The following is a 17,194-nucleotide window of genomic DNA, read 5'->3' on the forward strand; positions in this document are numbered from 1 at the left end:
GATTGGTGTTGTGGTTGTTGGGTGCTGGATGTGGGACGAAGGTGGATTTGTACGGGGTGTTGTGTATTGGATGTTTAACCCACCTCACTTCAATACCTTTAAGCAAAACCATAAGTTGGCTTTAAAACTCCCCGCTCGCGATTATTTCCTCTCCTGATTCCTTATTGAGACAAAATGAATCCAATATGATAAAAGTTGGCCTATTGGCCAACTTTAATTGATCTTTCTTGTTTTTTGAATTATAACCACGAAATATTTACATTAGTGGCGCTAAGGCCTACTTAAAGTAAAATCTTACAACATGAAGCCAAAAACCATACAAAATGGCTATATAGCCTATTTTTATACCAAAGTCAACCTCTGGGTCTTCTTGGGGTTCGCATAATGCCCTTGTTCTTTTCTGTTCTTCCTTTATCACCCGCTGTTCTGCTTGGTGAGCATCAACTCCCCGCCGCTCGGTGATTTTTCTTGCCATATTCCAAGTGGCCGGAAGGCCTACTTCATGGGTCTATAACTGCAAATGCAAACAATCAAGTCATGTAATGGCTGCATGGCCCACTTTACTCCGTCAATCTCATTATCAAATCATGGCCAATCGAGCATTTATATCAATGGCCCTAAGGCTTACATCACATGAAGTTTCGAAGTAACTACACATATATAGAAGTGGCCAGCAAGCCTATTTTGTCAATGATTTCCCATAACATAAGAATAATAGATACATCAACCAAATGTATGTTCAAGTGGCCACAAGGCCGACTCCCCCACACACTTAATTTCCTTTCAAGCAGCCCGAAAGCTACTGTGGACTCGAATTATCACCGTTCAAACAAAATTTGATCCCTGAAAGTGGCTATAAAGTCCTCTTTGTTCTCCATATTTCACGATATGCAAGTAGTAAAAAACAAAGGTATGCCAAAGTGGTCCAAAGGCCAACTCCCTGCTGGATATCAGCCTATCTGCTTGCTTTACTCACTTGCGGTTCCTATTTCATCCCTCATGCTTGGAAAGTATGGCTTTAGATACTTGCCATTTATACATCTTTTGTGTGGTTGGCCATCTGCGCTTGATAGCCAATATGCATTGCCATCTAGGACCTTGTGCACCTTGAATGGTCCTTCCCAATTTGGTGACCATTTGCCTAAGTCTCTGTCCTTTGTCCCCAGGGGCAATATGGTTTTCCACACAATATCTCCTTCTTGGAAGTTTTTCTTGTTGATTCTTCTGTTATAGATCCTTGCCACTTTCTGTTTCTGTAATAGCAGAGCATTGTACGCTTGGATTCTCAGCTCATCTAGTTCTTCTAACTCCATGATCATTGCTTCATTATAATGTTCAAGGGAAAGTTCATTTTGTTTTGCCACTCGCATTGATGGCACCATGATCTCTAATGGGAGCACTGCATCGTGGCCAAAGGTAAGGAAAAAAGGGCTCACTCCAGTGGCGGTCCTCTTGGATGTTCTGTATGCCCACAAAGTTTCTGATAATAGCCGTGGCCAATCCCTGGGATTCTCTTCCATCATTTTCTGTAGAATCTTTATCAAAATTTTGTTCGATGCTTCGGCCTGTCCGTTGGATTGTGGGTAATGGGGGGCCGAGGTTATCAATTTGATTCCACAGTCTTCTGCAAATTCCCTCCTATCTGAGCCCGTGAACATAGTTCCCTGATCCGTGGTCAATGACTCTGGAATTCCAAATCTATGAATAATATTCTCTTTCACACAGTTAATGACACCCCCTTGCTCCGCTTTCTTCAAAGGCACCGCTTCTACCCATTTGGTGAAAAAATCTGTAGCCACAAGGATGAATGAGTGGCCTTTAGATGATGCGGGGTAGATTTTCCCTATTAAGTCCATGGCCCAGCCCCTGAACGGCCATGGTTTGACAACGCTGTGGAGTTCATCCGCCGGAATTCTTTGGATGTTCCCGTGTTTCTGACATGGTTGGCATCCCTTAGCGTATTTGATGCAATCTTTCAGGATGGACGGCCAATAGTAGCCATACCTCCTTATCAACCATCTCATCTTTACTCCAGATTGATGTGCTCCACATACTCCCTCATGAACTTGCTTCATGATCTCCAAAGCCTCTGGAAAACCTATGCATCTGAGGAGCAAACCATCCAAACCTTTCCTGTACAAATCTCCCTCAACTAAGACGTAATTCAGAGCTCTCATTTTTAATCCATATGGAATATCTCTCCCGGTTGATTCTAACACCTGTTTTATATCATCCCTCCAGTCACTAGCTAAGTTGATATCCAAATTGAGCGTGTCTACCTGAATTCCCCTTTGCTGGATTGAAGGGTGGTTTTTCTTCTGGATCAACACTAGTCTGTGTGTAAGTTCTGGAGATATCTTCAATCCCGAAGCAACCTGTGCCAATTCGTCAGCCTCCCAATTTTCTTGTCTTGGGACGTGTATTAATGACACTTCCTCGAAATCATCTAGAAGTTGGGATGCCGCGGTATAGTATGGAGCCAAGGACAAACTTGTGCATTTGAACTCCCCTGACAGCTGTTTGAGTACCAGCTGAGAATCCCCTGATATTAACAATTCCCTCGCCCCTAAATCTTTCAGAATTTCTAATCCAATGACCAGTGCTTCGTCTTCCGCCTGATTGTTGGTGCATGGAAAACCCAAATTAAAGGATAGAGCGGATTTCACACCTCTTGGGGAGGTGATGACAATACCAGCTCCGGCTGTTGTTTCTGTACTTGATCCATCGAACTTCAACTCCCATGGTCGAACTTCTATTCCACAAACCGGAAAACCAACCTGCTCCCCAATAGACTCATCAAGTGAAGGATGATCAGCTAAAAAATCGGCTATAGCTTGGCCCTTTACTGATTTTTGGAGGTAGTAGATCAATGTAAACTCGGCCAATGCTAAAGACCATTTGCCAATACGCCCAGAGAGAATGGGTCTATTAAGCATATATTTAATTAAATCGGTTTTAGTCACCACAAACACTCTTGATTGAATCAAATAATGTCTTAACTTAGTACATTCGTAATACAATGTTAAGCATAGTTTTTCAATCACAGAGTATTTTACCTCTACTGGAGTAAGGAATCTACTCAGATAATAGATGGCTTGCTCATTTCCTTCGTGATTGTTTTGAACTAGTAAACATCCAATTGACTCATGGGCTGCAGAGATATATAATTTAAGGGGCATTCCATACCTGGGAGGCATAAGAACAGGTGGATTGGATAAATATCCCTTTACCACATCAAAAGCTTTCTGATGCGAATCTTCCCATTTGAACTCCCTACTGTCTTTGAGCTTCAGCAACTGTGAAAATTCTTTGGTCTTCCCTGCAAGGTTAGAGATAAAACGCCTCAAGTAATTTACTTGCCCAAGGAAGCGTTGCAACTCTTTCTTGTTTCTAGGCGGATTTGCTTCCATAATAGCTTTGGCTTTGTTTTTATCCACTTCAACTCCCCTCTGATGTACCAGAAATCCCAAAAAGTTTCCTGCTTTCACACCAAAGGCACATTTCAATGGATTTAACTTTAACTCATGTTGTCTCATTCTTTGAAAGCTCCTCCTCAAGTGTTCAACGTGATCAGCAGCTTGTTTGGATTTCACAACAATATCGTCTATATATACTTCAATATGATGCCCTATCATATCATGAAAGATCGAGTTCATAGCCCTTTGGTATGTGGCCCCTGCGCTTTTCAGCCCGAATGGCATGACAAGCCATTCAAACGTACCAACAGCTCCTGGACATCTGAATGCAGTTTTGTCAGTGTCACTTTCTGCTATTTTAATCTGGTTGTAGACCGAGAACCCATCCATGAAAGACAACAGCTCATGCCTAGCCACCGAATCAATTAACATATCAGGTATCGGCATTACGTACACGTCTTTGGGAGTTGCACAGTTCAAGTCTCGGAAGTCAATGCATATTCTGATCTTGCCATTCTTTTTCATGACTGGCACAATGTTCGAAAGCCATCCGGTATATCTGATTGGCTTTATAAACCTGGCCCTCAACAGTTTCTCGACTTCCTCTTTTACTTTCAACTCGACTTCTTTCGACATGCGACGAGATGGCTGTTGAAATGGTTTGAATCCATCTTTGAGTGGAAGTCGGTGTTCGACCAATTTCCGGTCCAATCCTGGCATGTCATCATAACTCCATGCAAAACAATCTCTGTATTCTTTCAGCACACTGATCAGATCTTGCTTCAACTGCTCTTCCAGTAGCTTACTCACATATACTACTTTTGGATTCTCCAGCTCCCCCAAGTTAATCTCTTCCAATGGATCTTGCACTTCGTGTTGGCCATCTTCCATTTGAGATGGCGCCATCAACAATTCATCAACTTAGAGCTCATCCTCTTCGTATTCTTCTTCTTGAACAACCTCAGTTCCATAGGTGTCCCATGCTTCATCTTCTTCCAATTTGTCCAATACTTGCTGCACATGCGCCTTCCATATAGAGGCTGCAGCTACCTCTTTCCCCTTTTGGTTCATTTCAATCATCAACCTCCTCAATTAGCGGTTGAATCATCGGCCTAGGCGGCACGATAATAATAGGCTTGAGGATTCTCTCCAACACCGAGCTTGGAGTTGGTGTTTGCATGTACAGTGGGCTTTCTTTCTTGCTATTGTTACGAATTTTGATAGGCCCAAAATCCCCGTTGTAATATCTGGCCTCCACTGCACTTGCACTTGTTTGGAACGGCTGTCCATCCGCTTCTACAACCTCCGCATCATCCCCTTTCCAAAATAACAACAGTTGGTGCATTGAGGATGGGATGCACTGGTTTGCATGGATCCAATCTCTGCCTAACAACGCTTGGAAGTTGGCGGAGGAGTTTACCACGAAAAATGAACGTAAAGACGACATGCTCCCAACAGTAACATCAGCGGGGAATACTCCAATGGTCTTGGTGGTTTCCCTGGTAAACGCAGCAACACAAACCTCAGTAGGAATCAAATCTTCTTCAGTTTTGCCCAAATTTCTTAACATTCTTACTGGAAGAACATTCACGGCTGAGCCATTGTCAATCAAAACCCTAGACACTGGTTTCCCATTGACATGGGCCTTGATGTACAACGGCCTTATGTGCTTGGTCATGGCCAGTGTAGGCTTCTCAAGTATCACCTGTTTAGGCTTATTTGGGTGATCTTCCTTTATAATCACTCTTGAACTCCCTTCAGGGAGTTTATTTGCATGCTCTTCCTTTGGCATTGACTCTTTGGACGTCAACTCTCCATTCTCTTCTTCTATCATTTTAAACCTCTCTGGTAGTATCACCACTCCTGTGGCACACTCCACAGTGATGTGAAACTCTCCAACGCAAAAGTTAATTGTTTTTCTTTTTTGCTCATCCTCTTCGCTTAACAAATCATCATCATCTTCTACAAACTTATCCTCAGTCGCCGATCTTCCAAACTTGGATTTACTCCCCACTGGATTCATGGAGACTGGAACATCAATTGTGGGTTCATTTCTCAACTTAGCGGCCTCCTCTCTTCTTGCAATAGCTCTTTCCCTCAATAGCCGTCTCTTTTGAGTCCTAATCGGTGGCCTAGGGAACTTTTTGTGTTGGGCCACTCTCTAAGACTCGCTGAACTCCCCTCTAGCTGGAAGGACGTATCTGGGCCTTGCTGTCCTACTCTCAACCATTTTTCCTTTTGAGATTTCATATGCACGCCGCTCTCTACCTTGATCAGCTGATATTTTCCTGGTTTCCACCCATCGTGACTCAACTTCATATGCATTTCTCATGTCCGAATACCTTTGGTGCTGATTGCGAGATGACTCCCCTCTAAACCATTGACTCTCCACCACTGGTCTTTCAAGGAAATGTTGGTTCCTCGGCCTAGAGGCCGCGGATTCGCCAACATTTCTGGTTACACGCTGCTGAACTGTTCTTAGTCGATCGGTATTATACCTTCCAGTGGCTTCATACAATTGACCCTTAGGGATCCAGCATTTTTTGATTATTCGGTATTTCACTGCAAAGGATCGGCTTCTTTTTTCATTGAGAAGATCTCTCAAATCTGTCACATTCACATTGACTAAAGCTACTGGGGGAAAAGGATCATCATCCACCGCCATAGACTCCTGTTTGTTAGGGAACTTCACGACTCCCTTATTAATCCTGTCTTGCAAAATGTTCTTGAACGCCCAACAAGACTTAGTAGCGTGATTGTAGGAGTTGTGGTACTTACAATACTCTCGTCCTTTCAGCTCGTCGGCGGGTGGCATCCTGTGATCAGGTGGGAATGTGATGAATTTTTCTTTTACCAAGAAATCAAAAACTTCCTCGGTCTTTGACACATCAAATGTATACTGCATGTCTTTGGGGAGTTGGGAGCTATTCTTCTTTTCAAGTTCCGCTGGCTTCTTTTTTAGCTGGGGAACTGTGCAAGAACCAGCTGATCGAATTTCTGCCAATGCCACATCTTCCACCTCCTGATAATAAGACCCCATAACAGTTTTCTTCTTGTACGACTCTTCCCGCAATAGTTCTTCGTATTCAGCCACTTTGGCGGCTAGCTCAAAGAAATCCCTGAACTCCATACCCTGGAATTTCTTCCTTAATTCAAAATCCAGCCCTTTTTGTGCCATCTTCACGAACTCGGTCTCTGGTAGGAACACCTTACACCTGTTTTTCATCTTTTTGAACCTGTCGATAAAAGACTCCACAGATTCTCCTTTCTTTTGGGTTATTCTGGACAAATCGGCAATACACACTTCTGGCTCTGTTCTATAGAATTGGATGTGAAATTGTCTTTCCATCTCTTGCCAACTCATCACTGAATTTCTGGGGAGTGAGGCATACCATGCAAATGCAGTTCCTGTGAGGGAATTCGGGAATAGCCGCAACTTTAGATTGTTGAAGTTCTCCAAGTTGGCTAATTCCCCGCACTGGATGGTGAATCTGGCTATATGTTCAATGCTACATTGGCCGTCCTCTCCACAGAATAGGCTGAAATCATGAACTCTATAACCCCTTGGATATGGGTTATTCACGTCTATATAGTCTGGATATGGTTTGTGAAACTCCGGGCGGCCTATCTGTCTCAAAGCCGGCCCATACAACTCTTGAACAGCCTCTCTCACCATTTCTGGACCAACCATGTGAATGTTCCGAGCCGGGAGTGGGTGATGGTAATGATTTGCCCCCCGAGCTTGAAACCCTGCACTCAAGCCAATATTACCTCCTGGGAAGCCCCCATCTATTCCTTGATAATCCATATGTGACATATCTTCATATGCTCCCGGTTGATACAGAGGATTTGTCACGTTGGAAACCTGAGTAACAGGATGCTTCGAACTTCCCACTCCATGAGCACGTGGATATGACAGAGCCCTCCCTCCTAAGGTTTCTTCTCTCCTGTGAGGTGGTGTATACCTTCTTTCTGGCTGGTTTGGGAGAGTAAACTCCGGGCGGCGAGGATCACCAGCCCTTGAGTTTCCTACTCCCTGCTCAGATTCATGCACTTGGTTGCTTCCCTGACCAGTTTCTTTGACAGCGGTATTTTGTTCTCCTTGAAGAGACTGACTTGGTTTAATAAAAATGGTCTTCAAACAGTCGGCCATCGCTTTAGACAATGCCAGTGAGATTTCCTCAATCTGTATAGCAGTCAGTTCTTCCATCACCTTGTTTGAGACTTGGTCGTACGTAGCAGGAATATGTAGATCCACTTCTTCAGCATGTGGTTCAACAGTAGGTTGCTCTGGCTGTGGAACCTGAGTTCCCTCTTGATTAGCCAGAGACTCCCCACTCTCCTGATTGACGTTTTCTTTTCTCCTTGGCGGCATAGTGTGGTCACACTGGGCGTGCCAAAAATATGTTTGCACAATATTTGGTTTGCGGGCGTGCCAGGTGCGAAGATGCACCGATTTGTGTGAAAAACAGTAAAAATCTAACTTCTAACTATCAAACGAAAGCGAATCCTACATTCGATCGTCGGTTCTAATCTCCTAAACTAATATAACGCCAAAATGAAGAAAACTAAAGGAATTTGAAGAATAATCCCCCGACATCGTTTATATTTTCAATAAACAGTAGGAATTTACAAGACATGAAATATAACACATAAAATTGCTGAAATCTAAAAAGACAAGACCTAGAATGCGAGAAATATACTGGAACGCTTAAAAAACTAGTGCTTGAATATTGAAAATTTTGCAGAGAGTATTTGCAGATTTGTCTGTAGAGTTGTCTGTGTTTGCCGGTGTCTTTTTCTTCCAAGTGTGGTGCAGTTTCTCTCCACTCCCCCATGAGCCCATGATCTTTCCCACTCACGCCACGATTTCCACCTATCCTCCCACGTTCTTCTTCCTCTTCCACGCTCAGTGATAAGTTTTGAACCGATTAAGAATTAGTCTGCTATGGGCTTATTTAATTGGGCTTCAGAATAACTTGGGCTTGAGAATTAACTGGGGCTTGTGAATTAAATTGGGCTTCCATAATTAATTATTTTTAGCCCAAACAGTAGGGAAATGAAAATATCAACCTATTATGAAAAAGAATAAGTTCATATAAATTAGATCAACTTAACAAACCTGATTACAAGTCACAACTATATATAAATAAGGAAGCAAAATAATAAACATAATGAAATTACTTATATTAATTATTTTATTATTTATTATATTTTAAATGGTCGGTTCGGTTTTTTTGGTTTTAAAATTTCAAAAACCGATAACCGAACCGAAAAACCGATAATACAAAAAATCAAAACCATAACCGATCGAAAAACCGTTTAAACCGAACCAAAAAAATCGAAATTTATGGTCCGGTCGGTTTTTTCGGTGTAAACCGTTTAATGAACACCCCTACTTCTAGAAGAAAATATGGGAATATCATTAATTTAAAATAACAAAAATCATAATTATCGTATTTCCCTCTCTTTTAGATAAAAATTCTATTATTATTAACTATTATTTTTTAATTTCAGAATTTTAATTTTTTATATAAAACTATATATAGTGGTTAAAAACCATGTGCACCACAAAAAATATTAGACAAAAATTTGTGTGACACGGTCTCACGAGTCGTATTTTGTGAGACGAATATCTTATTTGGGTCATCCATGAAAAAGTATTACTTTTTATGCTAAGAGTATTACTTTTTATTGTGAATATCGATATGGTTGACATGTCTTATAGATAAAGATTTATGAGACCGTCTCACAAGAGACATTCAATACAATACAGTATATATGGTAAATAGTTAACTAGATAAATATTTTTAAAAAATATATATTTTCCGATCTTACAACAAAAAAAGGCCCGCGTATCTGAGTTCCCATGATATTAGAGCTCTCTTCCTATCTGAATCCTAATCGAATCCACCTGAAACAGCTGCATTAAAGATTCANATATGTTATGGTCACTGTAATATCTTGGACTTTTTACATAAAGAAGAAGAAGAAGAAGAATCCTTTCTATCTCGTCTATTGTTTTTTCAAGAACCGTGAGAGGTATCAATTTTGGTTCTGTTTCTGCATGAACGTGTTTTGTTATTTTCCTTGTTTCAAGAATCTGAACTTTTGTTTGTTTTTTTCCTTCATTAATGGCCGGTTTGTTTTGTGTTCAAGTGTTTAATATTACTTCAGGAACATGGAGGAAGAGCCAAGATCTTTAGTCCGAAGAACAAGATTCCCTAGTACAGTTTATCACCGTTTCGACGCATCTAAATTGAGCCATCTTCCCTTCACTGTTCAAACAAGCCAGATTTCGGGTGCCAAATCTATGCCTGAATCAATTGATTCAAGAATTGAGCCAAACTGCGTGCAAACTGTGCCCCCCACCCAGAAAACCGTCGATTCTGATGCCTCGAATCAGTCCTCGACGCGGCACAAGTTATTCAATGAAGATTCACACGAAAAGAATTCTCTAACATCAAATCAACTTGGTTCAAGATCATTGAATATCATTACTAGTTCCATTAAGCACTCGATCATCATGTCACTGAAATTTCGTGGCAACTCTAATAAGAGTCGCCAGGAGTCCTCACTGGCCGAGTCTTTAAATAACAGAGGCAAGAAAGTCGCCTCTGAAGAAATGATTGATGAGAATATGATCGATCTTTCAAAGTTATTTCTGGGACAAAAGTTTGCTCTTGGAGCACATAGCCAGCTTTACCATGGGATTTACGCCGACGAACCTGTAGCTGTGAAAGTAATCAGGGTACCAGATGATGAAGACGGATCCCTCCGTGCTCGGCTGGAGAAACAGTTCATGAAGGAGGCGGTTTTTCTGTCACGTCTTCGTCATGAAAATGTTATAAAGGTAACATTTTCGAACGTTTCTTGATCATAAACACCGAGCTAGGGGGTTTCTTATTTCCCTTATTATATCTGTGCTGCAGTTTGTGGGAGCGTGTCAAAAACCACCCGTCTTTTGCATTGTGACAGAGTACTTGAGGGAAGGCTCTTTAAGACTCTACCTGCTGAAGCCCGAGAACAAGTCTCTTCCTATACAGAAGGTGATCTCGATGGCTTTGGACATCGTCAGAGGAATGGAATATATTCACTCAAACGGCGTTGTTCACCGAGATCTCAAACCAGAAAACATACTCATCACCGGTGATTTCCACCTCAAAGTTTCTGATTTTGGCATAGCTTGTGAGGAGTCACATTGTCATCTCGAGTCCGCAGATCCAGGGACGTATCGTTGGATGGCTCCAGAGATGATCAAACGGAAGAAGTATGGCCGGAAGGTGGATGTCTATGCCTTTGGGCTTGTTTTATGGGAACTTTTGGCGGGAAACGTCCCCTTCAAGGACATGACACCGATACAAGCTGCATTCGCTGTCGTCAACAAGGTATTTTTTGTTCCTCGATGTTTTTCATGTTTCAAGTTGTAGAGATTCGAATTATAGCCCCTTCATCGCTTTTTTTTTTTCAGAACTTCAGGCCTAACTTCCCTGCAGACTGTCCTCCAGCCATGAAAGCTTTGATTGAACAATGCTGGTGTCCGAAACCAGACAAGAGACCCGAGTTCTCGCAGATTGTTAAGATTCTAGAGGAGTTTGAATCTTCATTAGCTCGTGATGGAACACTCGAGCATCCTCTACTCAGTATACCATAGTTGTCTGCATTGCATGAGTTGATATATATTGATACTTATACCATTGATCAAGGAAGAACTCATTATATTTCACTTTGTCTATTTGATATGATATCTGTTTCCCCAGATAATTCCAATAACTTAATATATCAATCTAGCATTTTAATTATTTGGGGTATAATTTTTATTTGTTTAAACTACATATACAAGATGAGATGAATTCGAAATACAACAATGACTCGATAAATAACTAGTCGAAAATTTGAAATTCATTGTCAAATTTATTAACACAAACAAACAAATTTGTTTATATGGATTTGAAATGTTTCTATTGATTTGAAATCTTTAGCTGCAGACCAAGAAGCCTTACTCTTGGGTTCTCATCCCATGCACTTCCTAAAGTACCTTTTTTCCATATACAAAAAGTTTCAGCAGATTGGATTCCATATTGCTTTGGCCTCGAAAATTCTAACATCACTGGTTGATGCTAACCGGTGAAAGATAGATACGCGATGCCACAACCAAATCGTATTGAAGCACATCGCGTCACTAATTAATCTCCACAAAAGATTAGGACAATGACATCCCATTGCATGGATACTATGTGTTCTTTAGTTATTTGGATCATTTTGATACGAGTAGATCTCAAATTTAATCCCACCAAATTTACTCATTTCGACGAAAAATTTTAACCGAAGACATCAGAATATTGAATTTTCAAATCTCTCCGCCAGTACTAAGGTTGAGTTTTTGCTGTTGTAGAAAATCAACATAAACCCCAAAATCTATCATGGTAAATCATTAAGAATTTAACTGAAAACTTAAGCGGAAGCGTACCTGAAGCTATAATATTGAATTTTTTAGAACGTGTCTTGATCTTCAAGATTTATGCGCTCTTTCCTTGAGAGAATTTTTTAGCTTTCTTTTGAACTATTTTTTTAATGAGAGATAAAATAGGGAGGAACGCGATTGCACGCGATCTGGAGATCATGATCCATATATCTTCTTATATTTTTGTTTTAGCTCATCACAAAAACATAAATTATATTTTTGCCTCTACACATTAAAGGCCCACAACCTATTAAATACATTAAAGAACAATAACCTAAAATATTAGTTGATCGCTTTATTTTGGGCTTAACTTAACAGACAACCCACAACGCATAATTATTCACATATAAGCTCATATAAATAAAATTGATCCAACAACCTCCCACTTGAGATATATGTGTAGCCTTAAACAACAAGGAACTTGATGTCAATATGTTTTAACTTTGTCGAGCTTCTATTGTTATTGGAATACATAACTGTTGATTTATTGTCACAATGTATTCTTAGTGGCCTTTAAATGTCATCAAAGATGTGAAGTCACGTGACAAAATTTTTCAGCCGTATTCCATGATTTGATGTCTCATAGCATGCTACAAACTCAGCTGTCATGGTGGAAGAGACTATTTATGTTGCAATATTTTGCTAACTGCAAGTGTACGATGTCAAGTTTTAGTACTCGGATAAGCACATATATCGTTCTCATATGGAGTATAATTTTAACAATATATTAATTACCATAATTAGAATAGTCCAACTTTATTTAAAAAATTTAATTGAGTTTTGATGATTAACTATGAACTGAAATCAATTCAAGCACACAAACGATTTAAAATAAATGAGAACATGAATCTAGAGGTGTGATTTCACTTGAACTTTACTATATTAATTTATCATTGACATCTATATTCATAAACTCAACTCGTTTACTACCCAAGAATTTTCAAATATTCATACTCCCTCTCCCAAGTGAAACATAGGAATTAATTATCTAAAATTGATTTCGATATCCTTATTAAAAATCAAAAAATAAATAATTTCAATAGTACAATCATTCTTTTAATGGGTCGAGGAAATTATAGACTCAAGAATCGTGTGCTGGGCACTTTTGAGGTGCTTCAAACACAATATTCTCCATGAGCTTCAATAGCTCGTGTTCTAAGAATAAAAACACATATGAATTAAATCGAGTTTGGTTTTAAATCAAGCTAAAAATAATCGAAATAATCCTTCTTTAAGAAATCTGTTAGATTTGAAAGCCTTTTAACTTATGTGAACTGAATAACTGAAATAAGGGGGATCAGTTATGGCATATATCAGTTCAGTTATGGTTAAAATGAATTGACGGATGCTCTAACTGATCAAATCAGTTTTAAAACAATAGTTAAACAGTTAAGCACACAAGATATGTTTATGGATGATCGGAGACTTCAATTGCTCCTACGTCACCCCTTCTACCACCTCGGATAGGTTCTACTAGAAGACTTTGATTTATACAACTACTTGTACAAACCCACTCAGCTTAGGACTTACTCTACTGCCTAATTGAACTCTTACTCTACACTGAAGGCAGCACCTTCCAGCGAACACTTGTTTAATGTCTGTGTGTCAAAGATTAAATATACAAGTTTAACATCTTTGTGCAAGACTGTATTTTAGTGGTGGTGTGTGTGCGTGTGTGTTGGAACTGAACAATGAATACACCAGAAAGGTGTTCTCACAAACTGAGGGAAATGTGTTTCTGATCTAAGTTGATAACACGTTGAAGTGTCCCTCTGGACTGATTGCTTCTTGTAAGCTGATAAGCATTAAGCGTGCCCTTTTTTTTTCCCACACTTTACTTCTCTAGTCTTCATTGAACTTCGTCTTCTATTTATAGACGCGAAGCTTGATCGTACAGTGAAACTCAATTATTGTATCTGTTGTATTTGAATTTGTTCCTTGAAGTTTGGCTTGTACCCATTCTGGAACATTTTGCCTTTAAGCTCTGATGCAACGTCCATTATTGTACTATTGATAGTACAGTTGCTTTTGTATTGTTGTGCGTAGCTGGATTTGATAAGCTTGTCGTGTTCTGCAAACTGATTGATTCCTAACTGATGCTCTGAGCTAGTCAGTTGAACTGGTTTGGTGAAATCAGTTGGCTCGTCAGCTGAACTGATTTCATTGATTCAGTTAAACTGGTCACTTGAGATCTTCATCAGTTGAACTCTTCATCAGCTGGCCGGGAGTCTGAAGGTCTTCTGCTGAACCACATATCAACTGAACAATTAGTTGAACTGGTATTTGATATTTCAGTTAGACTGATTCAGTTTGGGCAATCAGTTGACACTTTCAGTTTGCGTCTCGATAGCTTCAGTTTTGGCTCGGTAACTGATCAGTTCAAAGCATGATCAGTTTCAGCTTCCTGCGCACTTCGATAAATCATTAGAAACAAAATGACAAGTTTTATTAACATTAAAATCAACATTGCGAACATGAAATGTTCCAACAATCTCCCTCTTCTTGATGATCACAAAACTTGAACAATTAAAGCGATTTTAAAATTTTAAAAAAATATATAAAACTGATTCTCCCCCTTTGTGAGAATAAAAAAATATTTAAAAACATTTAAGCGAATAGAAGGAAATTTCTAGTTCGAGAGATAGTACATAAAAAAAACAGTTAAAGAACTCCCCCTCAAGAATTGAATTAAAACGAGCTTTAAAAGCATTTTTCAGTTCAAGAGTAACAAAGCTTCCCCTCAAGAACTGAATTAAAAACTCCCCCTCAAAAATATAATCGTTTACGCGTTTAATGAAGTTTTAGCATTATTTAATATTCAAGTAGTTTAGGCAACAAATCTTAAAATAACAGTTCTGTTACATAAAACCAACTGGATAAAATGATGTTTGTTTAATCAAATACGCGTCCCTTTTATACATTTAAGCGCACCAAATTTTGTAAGGAAAAGTGCTACTATAATAGCAAATTTTAAACAAAATCAAATATCAGTCAGTTTTCATATAGTAGAACTGAATATACCAACAACTGGTCGCCTTCAACTTCTTAGAATGATGCATCGATATTGAGTCTCTTTGCCAAAAAAGCAGCTAATTGCCTTCGACTTGATCTCTTTGCAGTATAACTGGTCGAGCTGACTCAAACTAGACTCAACTGATGTTGAACCGCATTGATCATCTACTCTTGATCTGATATGGCAATGAAGCGGCGGTATACTGCTGATGATTCAGCTCCTAATCATCCAGCATTTCAGCTTAGTTGGGTTTCGTCTGTTGATTAGCTGAACTGGTAGGCTGGCAGCTGAAATCTTGTCTGCTGGGCAGTTTAGCTATTTTACTGTCAGTTGAACTCAAACCCTGCAAGCTGCTAAAATAGCAAAGTTACGGAGTCGAGAGAAGTGGCTACAACATTAGTTGCAGATCCAAGAAGCTTCTTTCTTCCCTAGGTAAACTCATATAAAATCTTTAAGAGGATTTTGAAATCCATTTTAAATACTATTTTGAAACATATTTTAAAAATCAGTTTTCAAATGTCCTTAGAACAGTTAGCTCTGATACCAATTGAAGGATCATGTGCTGGGCACTTTTGAGGTGCTTCAAACACAATATTCTCCATGAGCTTCAATAGCTCGTGTTCTAAGAATAAAAACACCGATGAATTAAATCCAGTTTGGTTTTAAACCAAACGAAAAATACTCAAAATAATCCTTCGTTAAGAAAGTTGTTGGATTTGAAAGCCTTTTAACTTATGTGAACTGAATAACTGAAATAAGGGGGATCAGTTCTGGAATATATCAGTTCAGTTATGGTGAAAACTGAACTGACGGATACTCTAACTGATCAAATTAGTTTGAAAACAATAGTTAAACAGTTAAGCAACCAAAATATGTTTATGGATGTTCGGAGACTTCAATTGCTCCTATGTCACCCCTTCTACTACATCGGGTAGGTTCCACTAGATTAACTTGAGTGATAACCTGGCGCATCAGTCAAACACTGGTAGTACTATCATGTCAAATAACAACTTTTATTTGGGCCAGTTTATTATTCACATGAAAAAACGAAAACATTATTTCGGGCCAATCAATACTCGTATAAATCACATATACCAAAATCCTTTTTTAATTTCAAAATAAAAATTAATTTTCATAAAAGATGTCGCTTCGGAGACATTTTTATTTTAATCAATATATTTTAAAATACGTATAACCTTATCATTATTTGAATAATTAAGAATTTAATCCTAAACCGAATAAACATGAATCGTAAATATTTTTTTCGGGAAAATTCCATACGACAGAGGAGAAGGTGCCCTTAAATCGCGCGCCTGCTACTGTCCAGAACGTCCTAGGCATGTAGGGGCGCCCCAAAATCGCGCGTCTATGATTATCCTGGACACTCTTGGGCGCGCTCTAGGGCGATTTTGATGAAAATTTTTAACCCAATTTTTCGATTTTCCTCTAATTTTTTTTGTTGAACAAAAATTGGACAAAAAAATCAAAGTCTTCTATTGAATCCTTAAAATTTTCAACCAAAATCTCTTACCAAAACTGAAACTTTAAAAGATTTGTTTTCAACTAAAATATTTCCTGATTTGAAAGCATATCAAAAAATTTTCTGATCAGAAGCCATATAAAAAATTTTCAAACATAATTTTCTTTATCAGGTCTTGAAGTAAATAATATCTAAAACCTTAAAAAAATCTCAATGATTCAATCACGAGTGGCTCTGATACTACATGTTGTGGAAAATCCACATAAACCACATAATTCATCATTTAAATCATTAAGAATTTTACTGAAACCTTAAGCGGAAACGTACCTGAATCCATAATCCCGAATTCTTTATAATGTGTCTTGATATTCTAGATCTACACGCTATTTCCTTGAGAGAGTCCTTTATTTTTCTATTCTGAACTATTTTCTTAATATGAGAGAGAATAGGGAATGTGATTGCGTATGATCCGGGGACCATGACCCATATAGACATTATTTTTTTTATATTTTTGTTCTAGTTCATCATAAAAACTGAAATTATATTTTCGTTTCTACGCATTAAAGTACCACAACATATTAGTTACATTAAAACTCAATAACTCAAAACATTAGTTGATCAATTTATTTAAGGCTTAATTATTCACATATAATAATTATATAAATAAAATTGATCCAACAATTACCACACCGAGGATATATATGACCCTCTAGCACGTAGATCAGTTAATCGTCGCTATTCCCTCAAAAATTATGCCATAGTGGGTCATTCACGGACCACGCATATTTGGGCCAATAAGGGGCCATTTGATCTATATGTCA

The 17,194-nt window shown here is 38.8% G+C and overlaps 1 protein-coding gene across 1 annotated transcript; it reads left to right on the forward strand.

Moving 5' to 3' along the window:
* Window positions 1-9,459: 9,459 nt before the first annotated feature.
* On the forward strand, window positions 9,460-11,070 carry LOC140981657 (serine/threonine/tyrosine-protein kinase HT1-like). The gene is made up of 3 exons (XM_073448075.1): window positions 9,460-10,269; window positions 10,349-10,804; window positions 10,888-11,070. Exons 1-3 carry the CDS (start codon window positions 9,598-9,600, stop codon window positions 11,068-11,070), a joined length of 1,311 nt encoding a protein of 436 aa, XP_073304176.1. The 5' UTR covers window positions 9,460-9,597.
* Window positions 11,071-17,194: the final 6,124 nt, after the last annotated feature.

The sequence above is a fragment of the Primulina huaijiensis genome, chromosome 7 (genome assembly GCF_012295235.1).
Source record: "Primulina huaijiensis isolate GDHJ02 chromosome 7, ASM1229523v2, whole genome shotgun sequence".
NCBI classification, from domain to species: domain Eukaryota; kingdom Viridiplantae; phylum Streptophyta; class Magnoliopsida; order Lamiales; family Gesneriaceae; genus Primulina; species Primulina huaijiensis.